Source organism: Lissotriton helveticus, chromosome 5_1 (genome assembly GCF_964261635.1).
Source record: "Lissotriton helveticus chromosome 5_1, aLisHel1.1, whole genome shotgun sequence".
Classification (NCBI taxonomy): Eukaryota; Metazoa; Chordata; class Amphibia; order Caudata; family Salamandridae; genus Lissotriton; species Lissotriton helveticus.
The window spans coordinates 1,397,439,680-1,397,467,253 of NC_136065.1; the positions used below are offsets into that span (position 1 = coordinate 1,397,439,680).

A 27,574-nucleotide genomic window follows, 5' to 3' on the forward strand; every position below is an offset into this window, starting at 1 on the left:
TAAGACCATGAAGTGCTATTAAGCACCGCTACATGCATAACGAGAAAGCATAAATCGTATGTATCAAACGCATGTTTTTAATAGTTAAACAGCGTCAATAATATATATTTTATATAGTTATATAAACCACATCAGGTATATATAGGAGTGGAAAATACAGGGCTGGACCCTGTATGGTCCTGATGAAAAGCTTGGGGAGCTTGAAACATGTTGACCTATACACTGATTTAGCCCTATTTAAAGGCTGAATTGCAGTGTTACCCCTTTTAATATACCTACCTAGGAGCTAAATAAAATTGTTGAGGCCCACTAGCACGTATTTTTTTTTTTAAATCTTTTTATTATTATAACACAAGAGGAGAAATATACATATCAGATGTCATTAAACGAAATACAACACAGCTGTGGACGGGCAAATGAAATGGAGAAATACCGTACAGTCAAAATCGGCAAAGAAATCAATACCAGCGTAAAGCAGTAGCAAGACAATTAGATAGCAATGACCGCAGGCACCCCCCCACAGCACCCGCCCACCAGGAGTACAGGATATACGAAGCAGACATATGACACCCAGATACGGTTAGGCAAAAATCAGGAGAATACGCCACATCTCTTGTGAAGAAGGGAAAAGGGAAATAGAATGGTCATAGAAAATAACAAAGGAAAAATAAGAAACCCCCCACCCTACACCCCTGCAGATGGCTACAACCTAACCCCACTAGCAGCGTGCCTGTCGCCCCCTAAACTACACCCCAAGGAAGGGAAAAAGTTGGAGGAGGAGAATGTTGCAAAGCGATACGACCTCCCGGACTCCCATCCCCCCGCCAAAAGCAGACACGCCCTACCGTAATGTTAAGCAAATTGTAGCAAATCAAGAGACAGTTCGTAGGGGAGCCGCAAACAGAAAAAAGGGACCATCCCGCCCGACCCCCGGCACCACAGAGGCAGCAAATCCCGTCCCGAGCATATCAGACCAACAATAATCAGACAATCAGATTCACATCTGGCCCTCGCTCCCACAGATATGATCCAGCAAAAACAAAAGAAACCGTACATCAGAGTCCAATCAAGTTCAGCCCAAACCCTCACGATCCATCACGCTGACCCCGTCCAATACAAATAGGCCGCTGCGTTTCTCCACGTGGGCTCTGTCCATCCGAACCGCCATCACGACAAAAATAATAGAAGATAATAGTTTGGCAAAAACAAGTCGATAGGAGGGAAAACAGGATAGACGGCCACAAAGTCCAAAAGTCAATGCAAGTCCACTGCCCACCAGCGATAAATCAGCAAAGCGATTTTGATCACTCACAGAAAGAGGAAAGGATATAATCCGACAGACGTTGGGGAAGTCACAATGGCCTACGAAGATAATCAAATCCATCTCGGGCGGGGTCGACATAGGGCTAAATAAACGTCCAGTTCTTTCGAGCTCGATCGCCGCTATTTTAGGGTCGCAGTGGATTTCCGTGTCGGTATTCCGCACAGGGTCCTCGGTAACAAGCAAGGCGGTCTCCGCGGAAGAAAGATCTCGGTTCACCAGGAACAAGGGGCCGGACTCCGATCCCGAGCCTATATGGTCAACAGATGTGATCATCTCCTGGAAGGTGGCAGTGAACCGTGTGTGGAGCTCCAAAATGGCGGCCATTACAGTGCGTAGCGACGGTGTAGTTTCAGCCCGCTCCATCGCCCCTCAATGAGCGACCGGGCGGGTGTCCGAGCCTCGGAGGTCGACTACTCCGGGGCACAGGGCAGAAGCAGCGTAGAAACCACTGTTAACACTTCCAGAGCACGATAGCGTACCGTCGCCGCCCACGAGGAACCGAGCCCAGAAAACCCCGGGAGCTCAACGGGGCCTCCGGGCAACGGAACCCCGAGCTAATAATCGGTACAATAGGCCACCGAAGTTACTGGGTAGAGCTGTCACCAAATACCATTCAGAACGGGAGATGAAAAACGCCACTTTGGGAGACCGGAACCGCCCTCGGTCTGTGGCCGATGTTATTCAACTCCAACCCGGCCGGGTTAGAACTCGAGGCCCCGGCTTCAAGTCTGGGGTAGGCCAAAAATGGCACATGACATATCTTTGTCGTCCGAGCAGCTGAAAATGTCGGGATTGCACCTTTCGAGTCAGGCGCAGTTCACCAGCACGGGAGTCCGGCGGGAAATCAGGATGTGAATCAGGATTCATGAGCCTCTGGCGGAGGTCGGCGGAGCCGGGAGCTTATGCGGCCATCTTGGCTACGAGCGTAGCTCCTCCTCTAGCACGGTATTTTTAACATCACATACACCCACTCTGTCACTATCTCACTTTCACACCACACATAGTCTTTCACGTCTTAAGTGCTCCTGCGTAGTTCGCTAGTCGCAGCACGCCCCTTTTCGTAGAGAACTGGGATGGCCCCAATGATGAAGCATGTCACCGTGGGGAAACCCCGGTGAGTGAGGGGACACTAAAAAGAAATTTTTCTTTTTTAACTGGTCTACACTGGAATAGTCTATTCAGTGACCAACATACGAACTAGGTCTCTGAATCCTCTACCCATGGAGAGTCCACAGAGACTCCCCTAGTGGCTAGTGGCCCTCCACAGGTCCTTTCCAGATATGCAGCTCTCAGTTTCCAGGAGATGAGACAATTGTGTGCCTCCAGGAAATTGAAACAGGGTTCTAACCCTACCACTCCTTTTCTGTTAGGTCTCTTAGAGACATATGATGCTAGAAAAGCTACTCATACAGATGGGAGCATGCCAGCCTTAGAGGGTACCCTTGGTGATCCTGACCTCCCTGAAACTGAAGAAGTAGAGGAGGAGGAGGATGAAGAGGTTCTTTCTGAGGATGAGGCAGACAATGGTCCTGAGCTAGTCAGCAGACTTACTAGGGCCAACTTAGACCTACATAGGGAAGGATCTGGGGGACCCCCAGTACTGACCCTAAGCAGGCCTAACTTTGGAGTTAGAAGAGATAGGTCTCATTCTAGGGACTCCAATAGATCTGTGCACTCTCATGCCTCTGCTCAGAGGAGAATGACTTCTCCCCAGAGGAGAATGACTTCCCCTCAGAGAAGTGAACATGAAGCAAGGATAAAACAGGCTAATCTGAGGATCCAGAGGGAAGAACTTGCCCTTGCCAAGGAGAAGCTTGCCTTTGCTATAGAGCAACAGTTGAGTGGGGCAGTCCCCACTGGTGGCAGCAATAACCCCAAGGATAAAGACAGGAGTTTTGATACTAGACACCTGAGTAAGATAGTGCCCCCCTTTAAACAAGGGGATGACATCCACAAATGGATGACTGCTTTGGAGAGGGCCTGCACTGTCCAGTGCATCCCCCAGAGTCAGTGGGCAGCTATATTGTGGCTCTCCTTTGAAGGTAAAGGTAGGGATAAGCTCCTCACTACTAGAGCTGAGGATGCTAACAATTACCAAGTCCTGAAGAATACACTGATTGATGGGTTTGGCTTAACAACTGAACAGTACAGGTTGCTGTTCAGAGACACCCAGAAAATTCAGTCTCAGGATTGGGCTGACTTTGTTGATTGTGCCACTAAGGCTTTTGAAGGCTGGTTACAGGGAAGTAAAGTTACTGATTACACAGGATTGTATAATCTAATTATGAGAGAACAAATCTTAAGTAATTGTCAGAATCAGTTGTTGCATCAGCACCTTATTGACTCAGATCTGACCTCTCCCCAAGAATTGGGAAAGAAGGCAGACAGATGGGTCAGGACAAGGGTCAAGCAGCAGAACCAGGGTGGTGGCCAAAAGAAAGCAGATCCCAATGGTAATGAGAATAAGCAAAATGACCAGAAGTCTTCAACAGGGCCCGAACAATCTAAAGAGGGTGGGTCCCAGAATTCCCAGAATTCCAAAAAGAAGAAGAATAATGGTCAGAAGAAACCATGGTGCCAATACTGTAAAAGTAATACTCACTGGTTTAGTGAGTGCACCAAGAAAGGCCCAACTCCTACCACTACTGCCCCTAAGGCACCTGCACCCCCTAGTACAGTAAGTAGTGGTAGTAATCCTCCCAAGGCTATAGTGGGGTTAACCCTGGGAACTGAGGCGGGCTCTGACTTAGTCAGGACACCTACTCAGGCTGTTCTTGTTTGTACTGGGGACATGGATATGACCCCTACAATAAGTCCCAGTACTCTGGGCAAGTACAGGCAGACGCCTTTGATCAATGGAAAAATGGCTCAGGCCTACAGGGACACTTGTGCCAGTGTCACTATGGTAAAACCAAACTTTGTGGACCCTGACCAGGTAATACTAGGTTCAGACTACCTGGTGACCAATGCTAGCAATGCCACTACCTCCCATAGTATGGCACTTGTTAATTTCTCCTCGGGAGGGGTAAATGGCCTCAAAAGGGTTGTTGTTAGTTCAGACCTCCCAGTGGACTGTCTTTTGGGCAATGATTTGGAATCCTCCTTATGGTCAGATGTGGAGTATAGGACTCATGTGGAAATGTTAGGTTTGTCAGCACATGTCCTTGCTGTGACTAGGTCACAGGCCAAGAAATGCCCAGCTGAACTAGTGCTGGATCCTGGAAGAATGGACCAGACACTACCCAAGAGAAAGAGCAGTAGGGGTAAGGTGGACCCTTCCCCCCTGCCTCAGGTGGAGGATCAGCTCTCACAGGAGACTGACCCCAAGACCCCAGAAGGAACTGTCCTAGAAGAGCTTGAGCCTGAACAGGTTGAGTTTCTTGGGACAGGGGGACCTTACAGGGCAGACTTGAGGCAGGCACAGTTAGACTGTTCCTCTCTTGAACCCCTCAGACAGCAGGCTTCTGCTGAGGCTGCAGGGAATGCAACAGGTGCCCATAAGGTATATTGGGACGATGGACTCCTATACTCTGAGGCAAGAGACCCCAAACCTGGTGCTACCAGGAGGCTGGTCATCCCCTTGTCTCTGAGAGGTTTCCTTCTCACCTTAGCCCATGAAATTCCCCTTGCAGGTCACTTAGGCCAGAACAAGACTTGGGACAGGCTTGCCCCACACTTTCAATGGCCTCATATGTCTGAGGACACTAAAGAGTTTTGTCGCTCATGTATCACCTGCCAAGCCATTGGCAAATCAGGTGGCACAACAAAGGCCCCCCTTATACCACTACCTGTGGTGGGGGTTCCCTTTGAAAGAGTGGGGATTGACATTGTTGGACCAATGGACCCCCCAACAGCCTCTGGGCACAGATTTATACTGGTGGTAGTGGATCATGCCACCAGGTATCCAGAAGCTATTCCCCTTAGGACCACTACAGCTCCTGTTGTGGCTAGGGCCCTGGTTGGAGTTTTCTCCAGAGTGGGGTTTCCTAAGGAGGTTGTCTCTAACAGAGGTGCAAACTTCATGTCAGGATACTTGACTGCTATGTGGAAGGAGTGTGGTGTAAATTACAAATTTACCACACCCTATCACCCACAATGCAATGGGCTTGTTGAAAGATTCAACAGGACCCTCAAAGGGATGATAAAAGGGTTACCAGACAAGCTTAGGCGAAGATGGGACATCCTTTTGCCCTGCCTTCTGTTTGCTTACAGAGAGGTCCCACAGAAGGGGGTTGGTTACAGCCCTTTTGAGCTTTTGTTTGGACATCCTGTAAGAGGACCCCTATGTCTTGTGAAGGAAGGATGGGAGTTACCTCTCAAAAAGCCTAAACTTGACATAGTGGACTATGTACTTGGTCTCCGCTCCAGGATGGCAGAGTACATGGAGAAGGCATCTAAAAACCTGGAGGCCAGCCAAGAACTTCAAAAAGCTTGGCATGACCAAAAGGCTGTCCTAACTGTTTACCATGCAGGACAGAAGGTGTGGGTGTTGGAGCCAGTGGCCCCAGCTGCTCTCCAAGACAAATGGTCTGGACCCCACATCATCATTGAGCAAAAGGGAGAAGTCACCTACTTGGTGAACATGGGAACTCCCAGGAGCCCTCACAGAGTACTTCATGTGAATAGGCTCAAAGCATTTGTTGACAGGGAGGACATGGGCTTGCTCATGGCCACAGATGAGGGACAGGAGGAAGAGAATGACCCTCTCCCAGACCTGCTCACTCAGAACCCTGATGATGGGTCAGTAGATGGTGTAGTCTTTTCTGACAACCTCTCTGAGCATCAACACAAGGATTGTAAGCAAGTCCTTCAATCCTTCAGACAAATGTTTTCTCTGACCCCCAGTCAGACAAACTGGTGCACACATGAGGTGAACACTGGAGACAGTCTGCCTATAAAGAGTAAAATCTACAGGCAACCTGACCATGTCAGGGACTGCATAAAAACGGAAGTACAAAAGATGTTGGAATTGGGAGTCATTGAACCCTCAGAGAGCCCTTGGGCTAGTCCTGTAGTTCTAGTGCCTAAACCTCACACCCAGGATGGTAAGAGAGAGATGAGGTTTTGTGTAGACTACAGGGGTCTCAATGCTGTCACTAAGACAGATGCCCATCCAATACCAAGAGCAGATGAACTCATTGACGGATTGGCTTCTGCCAAGTTCTTGAGTACATTTGACCTGACAGCTGGCTATTGGCAAATCAGGTTAGCTGAGGATGCCAAGGCCAAGACAGCATTTTCTACCCCAGGAGGTCATAACCAATTTGTGGTGATGCCCTTTGGTTTGAAAAATGCACCTGCCACTTTTCAAAGGTTGGTGAACCAAGTCCTCACTGGGTTGGATGACTTTTATGCAGCATATCTAGATGATATTGCTGTCTTTAGCTCCACCTGGGAGGATCACCTGATCCACCTAAGGAAAGTTTTAGAGGCCCTGCAAAAGGCAGGCCTCACTATCAAGGCTACTAAGTGCCAGATAGGGCAGAGTCAAGTTGTATACTTGGGCCACCTTGTAGGTGGAGGCCAAGTTCAACCTCTGGAGAGCAAGATACAGGCCATAAAGGACTGGGCTCCTCCAACCACCCAGACACAGGTCAGAGCTTTCTTGGGCCTGTCTGGTTATTACAGGAAATTTGTCAGAAATTATGGAACCATTGTGACTCCACTTAATGACCTGACAAGTAAGAAAATGCCAAAGAAAGTTCAGTGGACAGTTAGCTGTCAGAAGGCATTCGATGACCTAAAGCAGGCCATGTGCACTGCACCTATTCTCAAGAGTCCAGACTACTCCAAACTTTTCATTGTCCAAACAGATGCTTCTGAGTTGGGTGTGGGAGCTGTTCTATCTCAGCTGAATATTGATGGTCATGACCAGCCCATTGCTTTTATAAGCAGAAGGCTGACCCCTAGAGAGAAACGTTGGTCAGCTATTGAGAGGGAGGCCTTTGCTGTGGTTTGCGCCCTGAAGAAGTTGAGGCCATACTTGTTTGGTACTCACTTCAAGATTCAGACCGACCATAAGCCCCTCTTATGGCTAAATCAAATGAAGGGTGAAAACCCCAAACTTCTTAGGTGGTCCATTTCCCTACAGGGGATGGACTTTACAGTGGAGCACCGCCCAGGGACTGACCATGGTAATGCAGATGGTCTCTCCAGGTACTTCCACTTAGAGCAAGAAGACTCACATGGTCAAGGTTACTTTAATGTCCCTAAGTTTGGGGGGGGTTATGTAGGAGAGTGGGGTCTGCAATCCCATGGCCACCCCAGATTTTTGCTTTTTGCTTCACTGATTTACGACTTTCCCTGGCTGTGGGCCTGCTAATCAGACCCACAGCCTAGCTGTTCTCTCTCTAAATTACATCCATGTACCCTAGGTGCATTTACCAATTGGTACTGGGCCACCTTATCAGTCCCTGTACAGTATACCTTAGGTATCCAGGGCATAGGTGTACCCAGGGCCTACCAGGGGCTGCAGCACGTATTATGCCACCCCTGGCTGGCCATCCAAAACGGACACAACTGGCTGCACGACAGCTGGGGCAAGGTGGTGTAATCACCCTTTGCTTTAGATATAGTATTCCTATATCTAACCCTAAAATGGACACATATATTCCTATCAGTCACTCCTATGGCAGGCCTTATCAATCCTGAAGGCAGAGTGCTTGGAATTATGTGAGATGGTGCTCTGGCATGAGCTGAGCCCGTTTGCAGCTTGCGGAACCAAGTCCTAATAGCTGTTCCATGATAACGCTATACCATATACTCTTAAGTGCATTATAATCCTCGCGGTTAAATGCTAACTTTGGCATAGCATTATCAAAACATGTCGAGTAAGGTGTCATACGAATTGGAATACTAACCCCTCGCCAATTCTGGCGACGGGGTTAGCATTCCACCCTTCTAGAGGGACACGACATGTATGTAACTGTAAACCCCGGTTAAAGTTAACTCAAGCCTCAGCATCACAAAATGGATGCTGCCACCACAGACACAAGTCTGACCTCCTGCTGCTGGGAGTCCTTCCAGCGAGGGAGGCTCAGACAAAGGGTTTCCTGCCTTGGGAGGTGCTAGCACCACCCCAGACAGGATTTTGTGTATTAGGTAGGCCTAGGCTGAAAGGAATGAGACATGCCTGGGGCACACAAGGTGCCCTGTGCATACACCGGTTCCAACCAGTTGCTGGGGCACTCCAGCCCCAGCTCTGGCGGGAAACTGGACAAAGGATAGGGGGTGTAGCCACCCCCCTTCCTGGTCCCACCCAGGGGAGGGACCTAGTCGTAGTGCAGCCCCCTTTAGCTGAATAAAGGTAGGAGCTGGTCCCATTCCAGATTAGATTACTCTTGACAACTTCCACGAACAACTCTTGACCTTCGACCTCCTGAACATCAGAAGACTGAAGAATCTCCCCTATGGTCAGGGAGTGACCATCCTGCTTCGCAGGCACCATCAAGCTCCTGTGCAGTTTGCTGCAAAGTCCTTCCATCCCGTAATCCGACGACCCAGCTCGACAAGACCCGGACCTCCAGACCTCTCTGACCTCTACCCACATCCACAGCACCGCTGGGACCCGTGGGTGCGACGAGCAACGTGGAGACGGCCACCTTGAAGAAACCTGCACAGCGCTTCCAGCACGACCCCTGAGGGTTCCTTGAGTCAGTGCATTGGGGACTGAGAAGCCCCACACCGACGCAGCTCCTGCACCAAAGACCAGCCCCCCAGCATCCCCGTGATCTGCGTGGGGCCCTTTGCCTGGTTGCTGCCCTTCCTGTTGTCTGGTCACTTGCCGGCTGGCTAGTGACCTCTGAGACGACGACCCGAAGATTTCGACACTGCTAGTCTGGTCCCCCAGACTGGCCCTTGCTTTCTTGTGAAAGAGAAGCACCCTGGACCCTCCTGGTCCACTCAAGACGCCATCTTTGTTTCACCGCGTGGCTTGCATTAGCCAAGGCCTGTTGTCCAGATCGACGATCCGACACCGCCAACAGCAGCAGACTACGTGGGACAGCTCGTGCCTCCAGCCTGGTCGTGAAGAACAGCTCCTGGTCCACGCAGCTACAGAGAGAAGCGACCCTTCCTTCACCTGAAAGCGGCGACAGCATCTGGTTCCCTCCTGTTTCCAGCACCGTCACTGGCTAGTGACCAAGACTCTGTCTCTTTCCTTTTCAGGACTTCCTTCTTCCTAGTTCCATCCTTGGAACCACCGGACTCCTCCATCTGGCTGCCTGCCAGCAACTTCTTGTTTCAGGCATCACCGGGATCCACACAGCAAACCCGACGCAACTTCAGGCCTATGCACCCGCAGCCTGTGGGTTAGGTAACTAAAGGTTCTAGGTGCTGAAGTCTGTGTCCACTATCCTAGTGTCCAGGTCCACTGTTGTTTTCCCTCCATCCAGCCGGGTTCGTCCGGAATCCGTAACTTTGTAAACTGTAGCATCCATAGACGTTGGTACGCATCCCGCGTGAGAGTTCCCACTCTGCACGTGAGTCCCGTGGGCCTCCTGCTCCTTACCTACCTAGTTTGTAGCGTAGTCCCAGCGATCCTCCAGCCTCTGGATCTCCTTACAGTACTTTCCTTCCTCGCATTCCACTGTTTTGAGTATATGGTTTGCCGTGCCCCTCAGGCACACTTGTAGATATTGTGCGAACTCGTATTTCTTTTGTAGTATTGTCATGTGCTTAGCCCTCTGACCTCATAAAGAGTTCAGAGGTGTTGTTATTAATAAATATATCGTTTATTTTCATAACAACCTGTGTGGTGTCCTTTCATCTGGTATTCAAGGGGTTATATTGTGGTAAAACAGCTGGCTTCACATGCCAAAAGAGTTTAGCCTGAAGACTGCTTTTGTCCACGCTACTAGGATAGCTGGTCTATCAGGTTGACTTACAACCAATCACCATAAGGGTTGTTTGGACTGATACAAGGTGATCACTAGAATTAGTGAGCATCATATATCAGGCCAACTTCTCACACTCTGCCACTGTCCCACTCTGTTGGAAGCAAGCCAAACTGTTGCAGCTTCTAAAAAAGACTGGGCTGGATCCGACTGTGCCTTCCAATTATCGACCCATCCCATTACTGCCTGCTTTAGCAAAGGTCTGTGAGAAGATCGCCTTCAAACAGCTGGATAATTTTGTTGAATCTTCCCAGGCACTACACCCAGCTCAGTCTGGGTTTCGGGCTGCCTACAGCACCGAAACGGCGCTGGTCGAAGTGTCGGAGGCTATCCGGGAGTGCCTTGACGGAGGTGGCAGAGCAGTTCTGATTTTATTGGACCTCTCTGCCGCCTTCGATACGGTGCCCCATTCTTTACTCCTCACTAGACTTGCGGCCGTCTGCATCACTGGCCCTGCAGTAGATTGGCTGACGTCCTTTTTGGACAATAGGTCACAACAGGTCTGGATGCCTCCCTATGCCTCCCTTCCAAAAAAACTCACTACAGGAGTCCCTCAGGGGTCCACTTTGAGCCCCCTGCTTTTTAATGTTTATTTAACCCCCCTGATCTATCTCGCGGAACAGCTGAAGGCCAAAATAATGGTCTACGCCGACGATACCCAACTCTTGTTCACTTGGCCAAAGGACAACTTGAATTCGTCGGCGGTCCAACTTTGCCTTTCATCCGTCTTCCGCTGGCTAGCGCTTGCCCAGCTCAAGTGCAATAAAGACAAGTCTCAGGTTCTCCTTTATGGCTCCTTTCCTGATAAATTTAGTGACCTTCTATGGCCTTGCGACTTGCCCTGCCCAAAATCCATCGGTGGTCCAGCAAAAAACCTTGGAGTTTGGTTTGGGAATGACCTTAAGTTTGAAGTCCATATTAAAAAACTTACGGGGGTTTGTTTTGCCACTCTCAAAGACCTACGCAGGTTTTTTCCCCTCCTTCCGAGAGAGGCAAAAGAGACGGTCTCACAAGCCTTAATACTTTCTAGGCTCGATTACGCGAACGGTCTGTTCTGTGGACTACCAGCCTATCTGATCCAACGTCTCCAGGTCATCCAAAATGCGGCCGCAAGGCTTCTGTTCAATCTGCCCAAGAGGTCTAGTGTTCGCTCGTGTCTCCGCAACCTCCACTGGCTTCCGGTTGCCCACCGGATTATGTTTAAAACTCTTGTCCTTGCTTTCCGCGCGGTCCATCTGATCGGTCCTGTCTATCTGAGAAAAAGATTTGCCCTGTACACCCCTAATCGCTGTCTCCGCTCGGCCAATCAGTGTCAAATGACGGTGCCTATATTTAAGTACTCCCGATTAGGTGGCCAGTCCATTTCAGTCAGGGCCGCTAGGGCTTGGAATGCTCTCCCTTTTCACCTCAGGGTCGCTCCTACCATTACGGCCTTTAAGAAGGGGCTGAAAACTCACCTGTTTAGTATCACTCTGTAACCATGCTATTCTCTTCCGGCCCTCTGAATCTGTCTCACTGCCCGCGCCAGGATACTATGTTTTAGTAATAGAGCGCGCTACAAAACCCTTTATTTCATATCATATCATATCATTTCAGAGAAGTCCTGCTGATCCTTCTTAGGGAGTTTGTCTCTAAAGCATTAAAGTGAATCCCATAAGGATCTGTCGAAACGACCCAGCAGAGCTGCAGCATTGGACGCTTGTAGAGAAGACAATGCCGAGCCACAAGCCTTCCGTCCCCAAGAATCTTGTGCTCTACTCTCTTTACCCGGAGGAGTGGAGGAGGAAGATGCAACTGCATGCGTCTTTTTCGCTGCAGCAATGATCACCGAATCCGGAGTTGGATCTCATCTCAGGGAAAGAAGATCCGATGCTGCTGGTTTGTATTTTTTTATGGTCCTCGCTGGAGCTGCTTTAACCGAGGATGGAGCTAAGTAGACATCCATTGCCGGCTCGATGATCCCAGAGGGAGCAATGGTCTAGCTGCAGACTTTTGATGAAGTGTCTCGAAAATAATAGACGTGGTTGTCAGAGTAGCTGACATGGCGATGTCCCAGCTTTTGAGCTCTTCTGGTGAGAACATCATGAAAAGTGTTAAAATCATCTATATTCGACACTCTGGAAGGGGGACTATTCATCAGGGTAGGTGAGTAATCCCTCTTCAATGAGTGCGTTGAAGAGGACGACAAAGACGGTGTATGCCGTCTTTTGTGATGGCCCTGAGTTGACCTGCGTTCAGGGGATCTGCCTCGGTGTTCTTTGGTCCTAGTGGTGGGTGATCTGTCCACTTCCTGTACGAGACGCTGTAAGGGAGATCTGTGCAGTGGGTTGGAGTATTCCGCAGGCCGTTGAGTATGACCTGTGGATACTGTCTGCCAATGATGAAGAGGTTGAAGCCATCTGGAAGAAAGATGGATGAAAGGAGATCGCTGTCTCCTGGAGAGACTCTTAGTGACCCGTGTGAGTGATGAGAAGCACTGAGTGATGACGCAACTTCTGTGGAGAGCTCTAAATAGAGTGGTAGGACTCTCTGCGGCTTCTGGAGCGCGTTCGTCGTCGCGATGAGCGAAGAGACATCGATGGAGACTGTCTTGACATTGATCTGCTCTGTGTCACCAGTACTGGTGAGTCCCCAGAACCTGATCGTCTCCTCGACGTCGATCTCTCTGTGTGTCTCGACATTGAACGGTGTGACGTCGAATGACTGGAGCCCACAGACCTCGCCTTCGACATTGAGCGTGTGGGTGACAGAGAAATCCTTCTCGACGTCGATCGTTCCCTCGACCCGGATTGCCTGGTAGACGTCAATGGAGTCGAGGGTGGGCCGTCTTGACGTTGAATGACGTTTTGTATATTTTACCCTTGGTCTTGATGTCGAATGCGCCGGCAAAGATCTAGTCTTCGACGTCGGACGCCACTTGGACGCCGACGGAGTGATGAATGTCTAGCCTCAGGTGACGAGGCGTGTCCGAACATCGAACGTCGCCTGGTTGAAGTTGACGGAAATGTACGCTTCGACGCCGATCGCTGTTGACCCTGTGATGGCAGAGCTTGTCTCGACGTTTACGGTCGCCTGGTTGACGCCGATGGAGATGCATGCTTCGACAGCGATCGCCTGTGACCTTGCAACGGCGGAGCCTGTTTCGACGCCGAACGCCGCATCGACGGCGGAGATCAGGCTCTCGACTCTGGGCGAGCTTGCACCAATGGAGAGCGAATCCTCGACGCCGATCGTCACCGGGTTGACAATGGCGCAAGATTCGACGTACCTTTCTTAGACGACGACCTGTGTTCTCCCGACGGCTAGCCCGCCGTCGATGGTCTTCTCTTCGACTTTTTTAAAAGGCTTTATTTCTCCCTGCTTTATTGAAATGTATTTATGTGCAAAGAATCTTCATGCAACATTGTTCAGCATGACTATTAACGGCTGCATTGTGTATATATGTATATATATATATATATGTTGCTGAATGAAGTCACTGTTGCTGTTTCTAAATTGGTTATAAGTTGTGAAATGCTTTCGAGAAAATGTACTATAGAAATTAAGCATATACGGTTTTACTGTAAAGCACTCTTATACCCCACACGGTCAGGTTTGCGCTATATAAAACAAAAATATATTTATATATATATATATATATATATATCATTACTCTTGGGCTCTGACAAATAAGTCTACATGCGTCCATATACACTCATTCATTGTGTGAAGCAATGTGTTGTAAATAACTTCATGACCTAGAAATCAAAACATTACTTAATGGGTTTGAAATATACCTCTGAAAAGAAAATGTGTTTACAACTTAGTAGAGAGCAACTGCACAGCAAAACTAGAATTAAAATCGAACTTCTGAAACTGCTTACAAATTTGAACATCCTTTTACTCACTTACTTCAGTATTTTTAGTGAGTTCTCCATAAAGCTGTCCATACTCTTCCCGTTCATGATCATCTAATGACAAGATAGAAAAAATAAGGTAATGACGCAAGCAATCACCAGCAAAATACAGCGGAAAAAAGTCAGGCCTAATTAGCATTTTGTGGGTGTGTTTTCAGGATACTGAATAAATATACAAACCCAAAGGTTTCAGTTAAATATACTCACATCGCTTCTAAAGTTAAGCTGCACTCAAGACTCAGAAGCCATACTTATAGGTAGGGCCACTGCAATTATGTGATAGGGGAAGACCTAATTACGCAGCGGGGCAGACTAAATTATGTGGCAAGCCCGTTTGCGCCCGTCCGCACCTGGACCGCGCCCAGCGCCAGAACCCCTGGACCCCGCGAACGACACACCACCAGACACCGCTACGACGCCTGCACCCTCTACGCACTCAACGCCGGCCGAAACCACACCTGCTTCCAAGCCGCTCCGAAACGAATTCACGGACCTTTCTCCTGCCACACCTACAGCTTCACCTGCGACCAAACCTCCAAGGACTGGACCCAACCACCTCCGCTGCATACTCCTCAACACCCGCTCCGCACGCAAACACGCCGTCAAGCTCTGCGATCTGCTCGACACCTCCACCCCAGACATGGCCTTCCTGACTGAAACCTGGTGGAACGACTCCTCGGCGCCCGACATCGCCATAGCCATCCTCGACGGCTACATGATCACCCGCAGGGATCGCGCCAACGGAATCGGAGGAGGAATAGCCATCGTCCACAAGTCCACCCTCAAGGTCGCCACCCACGCAGACGACACCCTCAACACCGCCGAACACCTGCACTTCCGGATCCACACTGACCCTAACACCACCCTCAGAGGAACACTCATCTACAGACCCCCCGGACCCTGAGCTCAATTCAGCGACTCCAACGCCGACCTCGCCAGCACCCACGCACTCGCCTCTATGGACTACATCCTCATCGGGGACCTGAATTTCCACCTCGAGAACAACAACGACGCCAACTCCGCCACCCTGATAGACAACCTCGGCCTCAGACAACTCGTCTCCGCACCCACCCACGCCGCTGCCCACACGCTGGACCCCGTCTTCTCCACAGGCACCCACGTCACCTTCGACCACACCACCGAACTCCACTGGACCGACCACCGCTGCATCCATTTCACCTTCAATAAACCAACCACGCACCATCGCACCCAACAGCTACCTTGCCGCTGCTGGAGCAAAGTCACCGAAGACCAGCTGATCACCACCCTCGTCCAAAACCCACCCACCGACCCCACCAACTCAGACACCTCAGCCCACAACCTCAGACAGTGGATCGAAGACTGCGCCAATACCCTCGCCCCACTCCAGAAACCCTCCAACAACCACTCCAGCAAGAGAGCCACCTGGTTCACCGACAAGCTGCAGCCCTCCAAACGTGCATGCCGGAAACTGGAGAAGATATGGCTCCACGAACGCATTCCGGACAACCACGCAGTCCACAAGGACGCCACTGTGAGAAGTTGGCCTGGTATATGATGTTCACTAATCTAGTGAACACCTTGCACCAGTCCAAACAACCCTTATGGTGATGGTTGTAAGTCAACCTTATAGACCAGCTATCCTAGTGGTAGCGTGGACAGAACAGTCTTAGGATAAAAGACTCTTGAGGGCGTGTAAAGCCAGCTGTTTTACCATATGTAACCCCTTGAATATCAAATGAAAGGACACCACACAGGATATATATAAAATATATATGTATTTATTTACTAACACTCTCCTCTGAACTCTTTATGAGATCAGAGGCCAAACCACACAACAAGTTACTTAGTCAGAATACGTTAAGTCGCACAATTTACAGTTAGGCCCTAGGGACAAAGCAAACCATATATTAAGAAAGTGGTATAAGTACCACGTCACGAGAAAAATAAAAAGGCCTAGGGCCTAGGGAATCGCTGGGGCTACACTATCTGAACCTTAGTTTAGAAGAAGGATGCCCAAAGGCGGCGCGTGCAGTGTCTTTACACACACGCGTGAGTCAATGCAAAGTCAATGGGAACTTAGAAGTTAGATTTAGAAGGATTTAGGACACTTCCGGTTTAGCTAGGAGGAACATCTAAACACCTAGACACTTGGATAGTCAATACCATTGGGAGCACCGAAGTACTCGCGTTACCTCACCCGTGCATAGATGTTAAGATGTGTCGGGTTTCGCCATTGAAGCTTATGGAGCCTTTGAAGAAAGATGCTGCAGGCGACCAGGAGGAAGATGTCCGGGTGGATCCAAGGGTTAACCGAAGATGAAGAGGACCTGAAAGCAGAGGGGACAGAGTCTGGGTCACTAGCCAGTGACCGGGTGGAACAAGGAAGGAACCAGACGACGTCGAGGAGCAATCAGGTGCTGTCTCGAAGCTTGTCTTTGCAGCCACGCGGACCAGGAGGCGTCGAGGACGACCAGGTGCTGGAGAGGAGCTGTCCCACGAAGGTTCTCGCAGATGGAGGGGTTGACTGCCGGATTGGAGTCAACAAGCCTTGGCAAAGGCAACCCACGAAGGATTCAAAGAAGGCTTCTGGTGCAGACCAGCAAGGTCTGAGGTGCTTCTCCTTTACAGGGATGCAAGGGCCAGTCTGGAGCAACCATACCAGCGATGTAGATCCAAAGGATTTTCGTCACAGGGGCTACTAGCCAACGGGCCAGCAACCGGACAACGCGTCGAGCAGAACACAAGCAGAAGGGCCCCACGCAGAACTCGTGGAGTGTGGAGGGCTGATCTTCGGGGCAGGTGGAGCTCGGGTTCGGGGTTTCTCAGTCCCCAGTGCACAGCTTCGAGGATGCCTTAGGAGCTGCACAGTTAGTTAGTGCAGGCTTTTCAAGGGGTCCGGTCCCACGTGTCTCGTCGTCTCCACGGATCTCAGCTATGCTGCAGTCGTGAAGAGAGGGTCAGAGAGGTCTGGAAGTCTGGGTCTTGTCAGGCTCTGTGCTCGAGTTCCGGCGGGAACGTCGACAAAGCAAGCCGTTGATTTGCTGGATGGTGCCTGGTTGCCCAGGGTGATCACTCCTTGGCCACAAGGGAGATTCTTCAGTCTTCAGCTTCAGCAGAATTTCGAAGGTCCAGAGTTTCGTTTCAAGTTTACAGGTCAGGATTAATCTAAAGTCTCAGGACTCAGCTCCTACCTTTATACAACTAAAAGGGGCTGGGTTACTTTCTAGGTCCCTCCTATGGGTGGGACCAGGAAGGGGGGTGGTTACACCCCCTCTCCTTTGTCCAGTTTTGCACCAGAGCTGGGGCTGGAGTGCCCCAGCAACCGGTTTGAACCGGGGTATGCATGGAGCACCTATGGTGCTCCAGGCAGTGTCTCAATCTATTCAGCCCTCCCTGTCCCAATACACAAAGTCCTGTCTGGGGTGGTGCTCGCACCTCTCCTGGCAGGAAACCTATTGTCCAAACCTACGTGAATAGAAGGACTCCCAGCAGCAGGAGGTCAGACTTGTGTCTGTGGCAGCAGCATCCATTTTGTGACGCTGGGGCTCTGGTTAACTTTAACCGGGATAGTCAGCACTAACATGTCTTCTCCCTCTAGAAGGGTGGAATGCTACCCCGTCGCCAGAATTGGCGAGGGGGTAGTATTCCAAAGCATATGACACCTTACACGATATGTTTTGATAAAGCAAAACCGGAGTTAGCATTTAACAGCGAGGTTCATAATGCACTTAAGAGTATATGGTATGGCAATATCATAGAAGAGCTATAAGGACATGGTTCCGAAAGCTGCAGACAGGCTCAGCTCAAGCTAGAGCACCATCTCACACATAACCAAGCACTCTGCCTCCAGGATTGTTAAGGTCTGCCATAGGAGTGACTTATAGGTTACTGTGTGTCTATATATATGTCTGAGTGATCAGCCAGTTGTGTCAGTTTGAGTGGCCAGCCAGGGGTGGCATAATACATGCTGCAGTCCCTGGTAGGCCTTGGTTACACCTGTGCCCTGGGTACCTAGGGTACACTTCTACAGGGGCTGACAAGGTGAACCAATTCCCAATTGTGTATGTACCTAGAGTACATGGTTTAAATTTAGAGAGAGTGCATCTGGGCTGTGGGTCTGATTAGCCGGACCACAGCCACATCTAAGTCGAAAACTAGTAAAGCAAAGTAAAAAGTGGGGGTTACCATAGGAAGCAGACCCTACTCTCCTACAGCCACCCGCAGACATCACCACCTCATCAGATTAGCCAAGAGATCCTCCTTCAAAGACTGCCAGGATAACAACGCACACGACAGCAAAGAGCTCTTCAGCATCGTAAAGGAACTCTCCAACCCCAGCGCCAACGACATACCGCCCTCACAAGAACTGTGCAACTCACTGGCCATCTAATTCCATTTCAAGATCGCTGACATCCATGACAGCTTCAACACCATGACCGCCCCGACTACGCCAGACCCCACCTTCCCTGTGAACACCACCAGCGCCAACCGCCTGACCTCCTGGTCCAAAGTCAACAATGACGAGACACGTAAGGTCATGAACTCCATCCACTCAGGATCTCCGTCAGACCCGTGCACACACCACGTATTCAACAAAGCAGACACTGCCATCGCACCCCAACTACGGAAGGTCATCAACATCTCCTTCGAAACAGCGACATTCCCGGAATGCTGGAAACACACCGAAATCAACGCCCGCCTCAAGAAGCCTCAAGAACTTCCCGCCCATCTCCCTGCTCCCGTTCCCGGCGAAGGTCATCGAGAAAATCATCAACATGCAACTGGCCAGCCACCTGGAAGACAACAACATCTTGGACCCGTCCCAGTCCGGGTTCAGACGAAACCACAGCACCGAGGCAGCCATCATCGGGCCACAGACGACATCAGGCGCCAACTAGACAACAGTGAAACATCAGCCCTCATCCTCCTGGACCTGTCAGCTGCCTTCGACACGGTCTGCCATCGCACTCTAAAGACACGCCTCCTAGAAGTCGGAATCCAAAAGAAGGCCCTTGACTGTACCACGTCCTTCGTCTCCGGCAGAACCCGGAGCGTCCGCCTCCCGCCATTCTGATCCGAGGCCACCGACATCATCTGCAGCGTCCCCCAAGGCTCATCCCTCAGTCCAACTCTGTTCAACGTCTACATGGCCCCCCTCACACAAGTTGTCCGCCAACACGACCTTAACCTCATCTCCTACGCTGACGACACCCAGCTCATCCTCTCCCTCACCAAGGACCCGCACACTGCCAAAACCAACCTCCACGAGGGAAAGAAGGCCGTCGCCGACTGGATGAGGAATAGCCGTCTGAAGCTGAACTCGGACAACACGGAGGTACTCATCCTCGGACCCACCCCCTCAGCCTGGGACGACTACTGGTGGCCAACCACACTGGGAACAGCACCGACACCCACCGACCATGCAGGCAACCTAGGATTCATCCTCGACTCCTCCCTCTCCATGTCTAAACAGGTCAACACCGTCTACTCCTCCTGCTACAACACCCTCCGCATGCTACGCAGGATCTACAAGTGGATCCCGACCGAAACAAGAAGAACAGTGCCACAGGCCCTCGTCAGCAGCAGACTGGACTACGGCAACACACTCTACGCAGGAATCCCACCCAAACGACTACAACGCATCCAAAACGCATCCGCCCGACTGATCGTCAACGTCCCCCGCCGCACCCACATCACCCCCACCTGAGAGACCTACACTGGCTCCCCGCCGACAAGAGGATCATCTTCAAGCTCCTCACCCACGCACACAAAGCACTCCACAACGCCGGACCAGCCTACCTGAACAGCAGACTCAGCTTCTACACCCCACCCGCCAACTCCGCTCCGTCAGCCTCGCCCTCGCAGCTGTCCCCCGCATCCAACGAACAACCTCCAGCGCCAGATCCTTCTCCTACCTCGCCGCCAAGACCTGGAACACCCTCCCTACCCACCTACGGCAGACCCAAGACCTACTCACCTTCAGAAGACTCCTCAAGACCTGGCTCTTCGAGCAGTAGCGGCACTCCCTCCCCTCAGCTCTTGAGACCCTCACAGGTAAGTAGAGCGCTTTACAAGTACTCTGATTGATTGATTGATTGATTAATTAAAAAAAGCCAAATTATACGGAGTAATGCTGTATATTTTGGGATAGTATTCCTTTATTATTTGGATTCTTTTATTCATGTGAACACTATATGGGCAAAGGTTTCCCTCATTTGTACAAGTTTAACACCCAAACACATCAACCACTAAAAGGTGACTATGTAATCTTTCTCAAGGGCATTTTTAGATCTGGCTACACGCATTGTTAAGTTTTTAGTAACTTTTGATCCATTTGAGCAAGAAACTTTTCTTTTTGTTAAAATCTGCAGATTATGCAGTAGATGATACATTATATGACAAATCTTTAATTGTGCAGAAAACTCTGCAGAATCACATAATTCCCATGGCACTTGATGAGTTTTATGTGGTAAACTTGCCACTCTGCCATTTTTCCAAGACAAATTTCAGCAGATCCAACAGGACAAAAATTATCGGAGGAAGATGTACAGAAAAAGTAAGTTACTTACCTATGGTAATGATGTTTTTGGTGGAAAACCTACCTCTCTGCAGATGCCTCATCTGTTGAACATCCTCCATGTGCCAGACAGGATCTGGAAAAGTTGAAATTGTTCTACTATATCAGTATGTGACACCATAGCTTCAGATCGACACAGGTATTTCCCTGATGTGACATCACGGAGCTATATATTGTGCCACCTCGTAATTCTGATATTAGTTCATTTCCTTTTTCCATGCCCTTAGCGGTAAAGATAAGATTGACCAAGATTATTCTTCCAACCACGGACAAAGTGGCTGTGAGAAGGGGCGAACACACAGCAAAAGCCTCATTTACAAGTAAATGGTCTTTTAAAGACCTGTTAAGTCCTCGGGTGCGGCTGCAATTACATGCTTGCCAGCCCGCGAAGCTGTCTCCCCCCGGGCTGACAGGCACGACGGGAGGGGGGGGGGTCTGAAGCCCCGTGAGCCCAACGGGTGTTGCGCGCCTGATCTTATATGTATTTAGCAATGCAGCACATTAGCGTGGGTGCTGAATCACTTTCGCACTAGAAGTCAGGGTGAATGCGAATCAATAAAGAAGGCGCTTTTTGAGGCAGCAGAAGCCATCCGCAGACATTAGCTAAAATGCCGAGTGTTGCGCTCCACCTTCGTAGTGCACATTTCTGCTTCCGGAGTCCTCCATTTATAATACGGTTGTAAAGAGTGTTAGGAGCAATGAAGCACTCCCTTAATTTAAAGTGTATTTTTAACTTAACGCTTCCAGTGCTTATTTCACGGCAAACATTTGTAAGCATAACAGCAGTAAGTAATACAGTATATTTAAGTAATTTAATGTTATCCCTGACTAAGGCGGGAGTCCCACGGTAATAATATACACAATAGCAGTGCCTTAGAAAATTATTTGTAGTAGGCTGAAAAGACTATAGGCCCAACTAGGCCCAAAACTTAGCAACCTATCTACCTCATTATGTAAAAAGATCTGAAACATTAGTTCCAACCAATCAGCTGTAAGCACCCTCTAGAACCTTCCCAGCTGAGGCAGTTCTCCTCAGATTTTCCCAGCACAAGTGAGAAGTATGTATCCATAATAAAGAACTGCCTTGCCGGGGAGGAGGGTGGGTGCATGTGAATCTATGAAAGATACCAATACTAGATAACTGTAGTTACAGGTAAGTAACTTGTTTTCTTATCCAGTATTGGGGTATATTTAATAGATTCACATGCCTGAATCAGTATAGCAAGCAGTAAAGCCATATCTGTCGTTAGGGGAAGGTGGGAGACAAACCGTAATTGTACATATCCCCCACACAACCGGAAGGTTATAGAGCACTAAAATGTAAATATACATATATGCAGAAAAAACCTTCATATACTATTGTTCATAATAAAGACAACAATTGATAAGCAGAACATTAAAGCAAATCATAAATATTTTCATAACCTCAATATAATGTGAGAAACCTTTGAAAAGTCTAACCTTAATGAAGAAGATGCTGCAGCACCGCCTCTCCAACTGCTGTATCATCCTGTAATGCAGAGGGCAAACAGTAATGCTTTGTAAAAGTATGGACACTCTTCCATGTAGCAGCTCGGCAAATGTTCTCCAGCAGGCCTCCAGCAAATAAAGCCGTTGACGCCGACATCATTCTGGTGGAATGCGCTCTGACCTTTCTGACTAAAGGTCTATTAGCCTTTTCATGACAGAATTGTATCACTGAGGATAACCATCTAGCTATAGTTGCTTTCGTCACAGCTTGTGCTAGAGTGACTTGTCCATAAGCAACAAATAGCTGGTTATATTTTCTTATGTCCTTAGTTTGTTGAAGATAAAACTTTAGACATCACTTGGCATCAAGAGAGTGCAGGGCCTTTTCTGCCGGTGTGACAGGATCCGGGAAAAAGGTCTTTAACTTTACCGGCTGGTTTAAGTGAAATGGAGACGGTACTTTTGGAATGAATTTCGGATTTGTTCGCAATGTGACATAATCCTTCGAGAAATGGAGGAAAGGTTCTGAAATGGTGAAAGCCTGAATTTCACTAACCCTCCGTGCTGAGGTGAGAGCTAGTAAAATAGCCACTTTCCAGGTTAAGAATTTTAATTCAGCTCTATGGATAGGCTCGAACGGTCTCCTCATTAATTGGGACAAGACAATATTGAGGTCCCATTCAGGAGGTGGAAGTTGAATTGGAGGAAAGGATCGAAACAATCCTTTCAGAAATTGTTTTATCAGTGAAGATGAACATAATGAAGGCTTGTTCGAACTATTTCTAAATCGGGATATGGCAGCAAGATGTACCCTAATAGAAGAGAATACCAGACCCGCCTTGGCTAGAGAAAGTAAGTAAGGTAGAATATCCTCAGGTGGAGCTTGAAGAGGATGGATATTATTTGCTTCGCACCAACAACAAAAGCGTTTCCATTTGAAACGGTACGTTCTGATAGTACTCTGAGCACGGGCTTGAGACAGAATTGCTCTACAGTCTTAAGAGATTTTGAGATCTTTAAACTCTAAGAAGTCAGGAGCCATGCGTGAAAGTGCAGCGATTGAGGATCCGGGTGCAGAATTTGACCTCCTTCCCTTGACAGCATGGAAAGAGTCGGTTTGAGACGAATTGGAGGTTGTTGAGATAACAGGAGCAGTTCTTGGAACCAGTACTGCCTCGGCCAGCAAGGAGCAATGAGGAGAAGAGTGCAATTATCTCCCTTCATCTTCTGCAGAATCCTTGATATTAACGGTATCGGGTGAAAAGCGTATGCATAGATTCCTGACCATCTCATGGACAGGGCATTCCCTCTTGACCCCCGTTGAGGAAATCTGCTGGCGTAGAACCGACATTTGCTGTTTTGTCTTGTCGCAAACAGATCCAGAGTTGGTGTGCCCCAACTTTGGAAGATTCTGTTCACCTGTACCTGTTCTAGCTCCCATTCATGGCAACCTGTGAGGGATCTGCTGAGGTTGTCGGCTAAGGAGTTTTGAACCCCCTTCACATGCTCCGCTCTGATTGTTATACGTGCTGTATAATCCACTCCCACATCTCTTGAGCTTCCTGCGATAGGGATAGAGATCTCCTTCCCCCTTCTTTGTTTATGTAAAACATGCTGGCGGTATTGTCCGTACGCACCAGTACTGATGAGTTTGCAATGCTCGGAAGGTACGCTTGCAGAGAGAGGAAAATGGCTCTTAATTCGAGACTGTTGATGTGTTTCTGCCGATACTGATGAGACCATCGGCCTTGAATCTGGAGGTCCTGAAGATGACCTCCCCTTCCCTCCATTGATGCATCCGTAGTCAGAATGAATTCCGGGATAGTTTGAAGAAATGTGAGGCCCGGAGACAGATTGCTTTCTTTCGACCACCATTGGAGAGCTTGCCTCATTCTGGTTGTCACCTTTATGTGATCGTCGAACAAACCTCCTAGTTGTTGCCATTGTTGTTGCAATCCCTCCTGCAGTGGCCTTATCCTGAGTCTTGCAAAGGGAACTAGGTTGATTGCTGAGGAGCATATCCCTAGCAGAGACGCATACGACCGGACAGAAAGTTACTTTTTTGCCGAGATCTGCCTTGCCAGTCTTCGGAGTCTGTCCTGACGTTCCTGAGACAAGAATGCTTTGCACTTTCGAGTGTCCAGAGAGGCTGCCAGAAAGGTTAAGACCTGAAGGGGCTGCAATTGTGACTTCTTTGCATTTAGAGTGAGGCCTAGACTTGAGAATAGACGAAGGGCGTTTTTGACCGCTTGTCTTGTGATCTGTTTCGATGGACCTTTGAGCAACCAATCGTCGAGGTACGGGAAGACCTGTATCCCCTGGGACCTCAACTCTGCAGAAACTGGGGCCAAGCATTTTGTAAATATTCTTGGTGCCGACTTTAGCCCGAATGGAAGTACCTTGAATTGGAAGTGGACGCCAGCCACTGTGAATCGAAGGTATTTGCGATGTTTGGGGTGTATAGGGATATGGAAGTAAGCGTCTTCCAAGTCCAGAGAAGCCATAAAATCGCCTTCGTTGAGACAATTGAGCACATCTGCCAATGTCATTATGCGAAAACTCTGTTTCTTCAAGAATGTGTTGAGCCTGCGCAGATCCAGAATCGGGTGCCACTCTCCCGATTTTTTCTTTATTAGGAAGAAGCGAGAGTAGAATCCTCTTTGTGAGAAGTTGGCCTGATATATGATGCTCACTAGTTCTAGTGATCACCTTGTATCAGTCCAAACAACCCTTATGGTGATTGGTTGTAAGTCAACCTTATAGACCAGCTATCCTAATGGTAGCATGGACAAAGAAGTCTTAGGCTAAACTCTTTTGGCATGTGAAGCCAGCTGTTTTACCACAATATAACCCCTTGAATACCAGATGAAAGGACACCACACAGGTTGTTATGAAAATAAACAGTATATTTATTAATAACAAACACCTCTGAACACTTTATGAGGTCAGAGGGCTAAGCACATGACAATCTCTTAGGAAAAATACGATAAGTTGCACAAAATTACAATGGTGCCCTAGGGGCACGACAAACGATATACTAAGTAAGTGGAATGTGAAAGTCGATAGAAGGAATGGAGCTGTCCAGAGGCTGTAGGATCGATGGGACCACGCTATACTAACTCTAGGTAAGTAATAGGAGGCCCACGGAATGCGTGTGCAGAGTGTGAACTCACACGCGAGATGCGTAACAACGTCTATGGACAGTACAGTTCAAGTTAAAGGTGAGTACGGACAATCCTGACTAGGTAGGACTAAAACGACTGTGGAACTGGACACTAGGACAGTTAAACTACCCTTGAGCACTGAAATGCTCTCGATACCTCACCCACGGGCTGCGGGTGCATAGGTGCGAATTCGTGTCGGGTTCTCGCGTTGAAGTCTATGGAGCCTGAAAGAAAAGATGCTGCAGGCGACCAGGAGGAAGATGTCCGGTGCGATCCAAGGGTGGATCGGTGAAAAAGAGGACATGAAAGCAGAGGGGACAGTGTTCAAAGTCACTAACCAGTGACCGGTGTGGAACCAGGAAGGAACCAGATGTCGTCGTCACGATCAGGTTAAGAGTGGACGCTTGACTCTGCAGCCACGTGGACCAGGAGGTGTCTTTGACGACCAGGATGGAGGCACGAGCTGTCGCACGCAGGCTCTCACTGTCGGCGGTGTTGGATCCGGAATCGGCTTCAACAGGCCTTGGCAAAGGCAACCCACGCGGTGAGTGAAGAAAGCGTCTGGTGCAGACTAGGAGAGTCCGGGGAGCCCCTCTTTTGGAAGGGAGCAAGGGCCAGTCTGGAGCAACCATACCAGCAGCAAAGATTCAAAGGTTCGTCGTCTAGGAGGCCACTAGCCAGCCGGCAAGTGACCAGACAACGCGTCGAGCAGCAAACAAGCAGAAGGGCCCCACGCAGATCTCGTGGATGCTGGAGGGCTGATCTTCGGTGCAGGGGCTGCTCAGGGCTGGGGCTTCTCAGTCCCCAAAGCACTTGGTCGAGTTTACCTCGGGAGTCGTGCTGGAAGCAAAGTGCAGCTTCTTCCAAGATGGCCGGTCCCACGTGTCTCGTCGCACCCACGGGTCTCAGCTTTGCTGCAGATGTGAGTTGAGGTCGGAGAGGTCTGGGAATCCGGGTCTCATCGGGCTCTGAAGTCTGGATCCTCAAGGGAAGACGACAAAGTGAAGCCGCTGGACGCTTGATGGTGCCTGCTTGTGCAGGGTGGACACTCCTTGCCCACAAGGGAGATTTCTTCAGTCTTCTGTGGAGCAGAACGTCGAAGCCCAGAGTTTCTTCTTGTAGAGTAGTTCAGGATTAATCTAATTTGGAATTGGACCAGCTCCTACCTTTATCCTGCTAAAGGGGGCTGCACTACTGACTAGGCCCCTCCCCTGGGTGGGACCAGGAAGGGGGGTGGCTACACCCCCTATCCTTTGTCCGGTTTCCCGCCAGAGCTGGGGCAGGGATGCCCCAGCAACTGGTTTGAACCGGTGTATGCACAGGACACCTTGTGTGCCCCGGGCATGTCTCATTCCTTTCAGGCCTGTCCTACCCCATACACAAAATCCTGTCTGGGGTGGTGCTAGCACCTCCCAAGGTAGGAAACCCTTTGTCCAAGCCTCCCTCGCTGGAAGGACTCCCAGCGGCAGGAGGTCAGACTTGTGTCTGTGGTGGTGGCATCCATTTTGTGATGCTGAGGCTCAAGTTAACTTTAAACGGGGTTCACAGTTACATACATGTCGTGTCCCTCTAGAAGGGTGGAATGCTACCCCCATCGCCAGAATTGGCGAGGGGGTAGTATTCCAATTCGTATGACACCTTACTCGACATGTTTTGATAATGTTATACCAGAGTTAGCATTTAACCGCGAGGATTATAATGCACTTAAGAGTATATGGTATAGCATTATCATGGAACAGCTATAAGGACTTGGTTCTGCAAGCTGCAAACGGGCTCAGCTCATGCCAGAGCACCATCTCACATAATTCCAAGCACTCTGCCTTCAGGATTGATAAGGCCTTCCATAGGAGTGACTGATAGGAATATATGTGTCCATTTTAGGTTTAGATATAGGTAGACTATATCTACAGCAAAGGGTGATTACACCACCTTGCCCCAGCTGTCGTGCAGCCAGTTGTGTCTGTTTAGATGGCCAGCCAGGGGTGGCATAATACATGCTTCAGCCCCTGGTAGGCCCTGGGTACACCTATGCCCAGGATACCTAAGGTATACTGTACAGGGACTGATAAGGTGGCCCAGTACCAATTGGTAAATGCACCTAAGGTACATGGTTGTCAATTTAGAGAGAGAACAGCTAGGCTGTGGGTCTGATTAGCAGGCCCACAGCCAGGGACAGTCGTAAACCAGTGAAGCAAAAAGCAAAAATCTGGGGTGACCGTAGGATTGCAGACCCCACTCTCCTACATAACCCCCCCCCAAACTTAGGG

The 27,574-nt window shown here is 49.4% G+C and overlaps 1 protein-coding gene across 12 annotated transcripts in view; it reads right to left on the minus strand.

Moving 5' to 3' along the window:
* SYCP1 (synaptonemal complex protein 1) overlaps positions 1-27,574 on the minus strand; it is a 6,803,167-nt gene that overhangs the window by 5,533,068 nt on the left and 1,242,525 nt on the right. For all 12 annotated transcript variants that reach the window (XM_078644363.1, XM_078644366.1, XM_078644361.1 and 9 more), the window contains one exon: positions 14,110-14,168. In XM_078644363.1, coding sequence (XP_078500489.1) covers positions 14,110-14,168 — 59 coding nt within the window. The remainder of the gene's footprint in view (positions 1-14,109; positions 14,169-27,574) is intronic.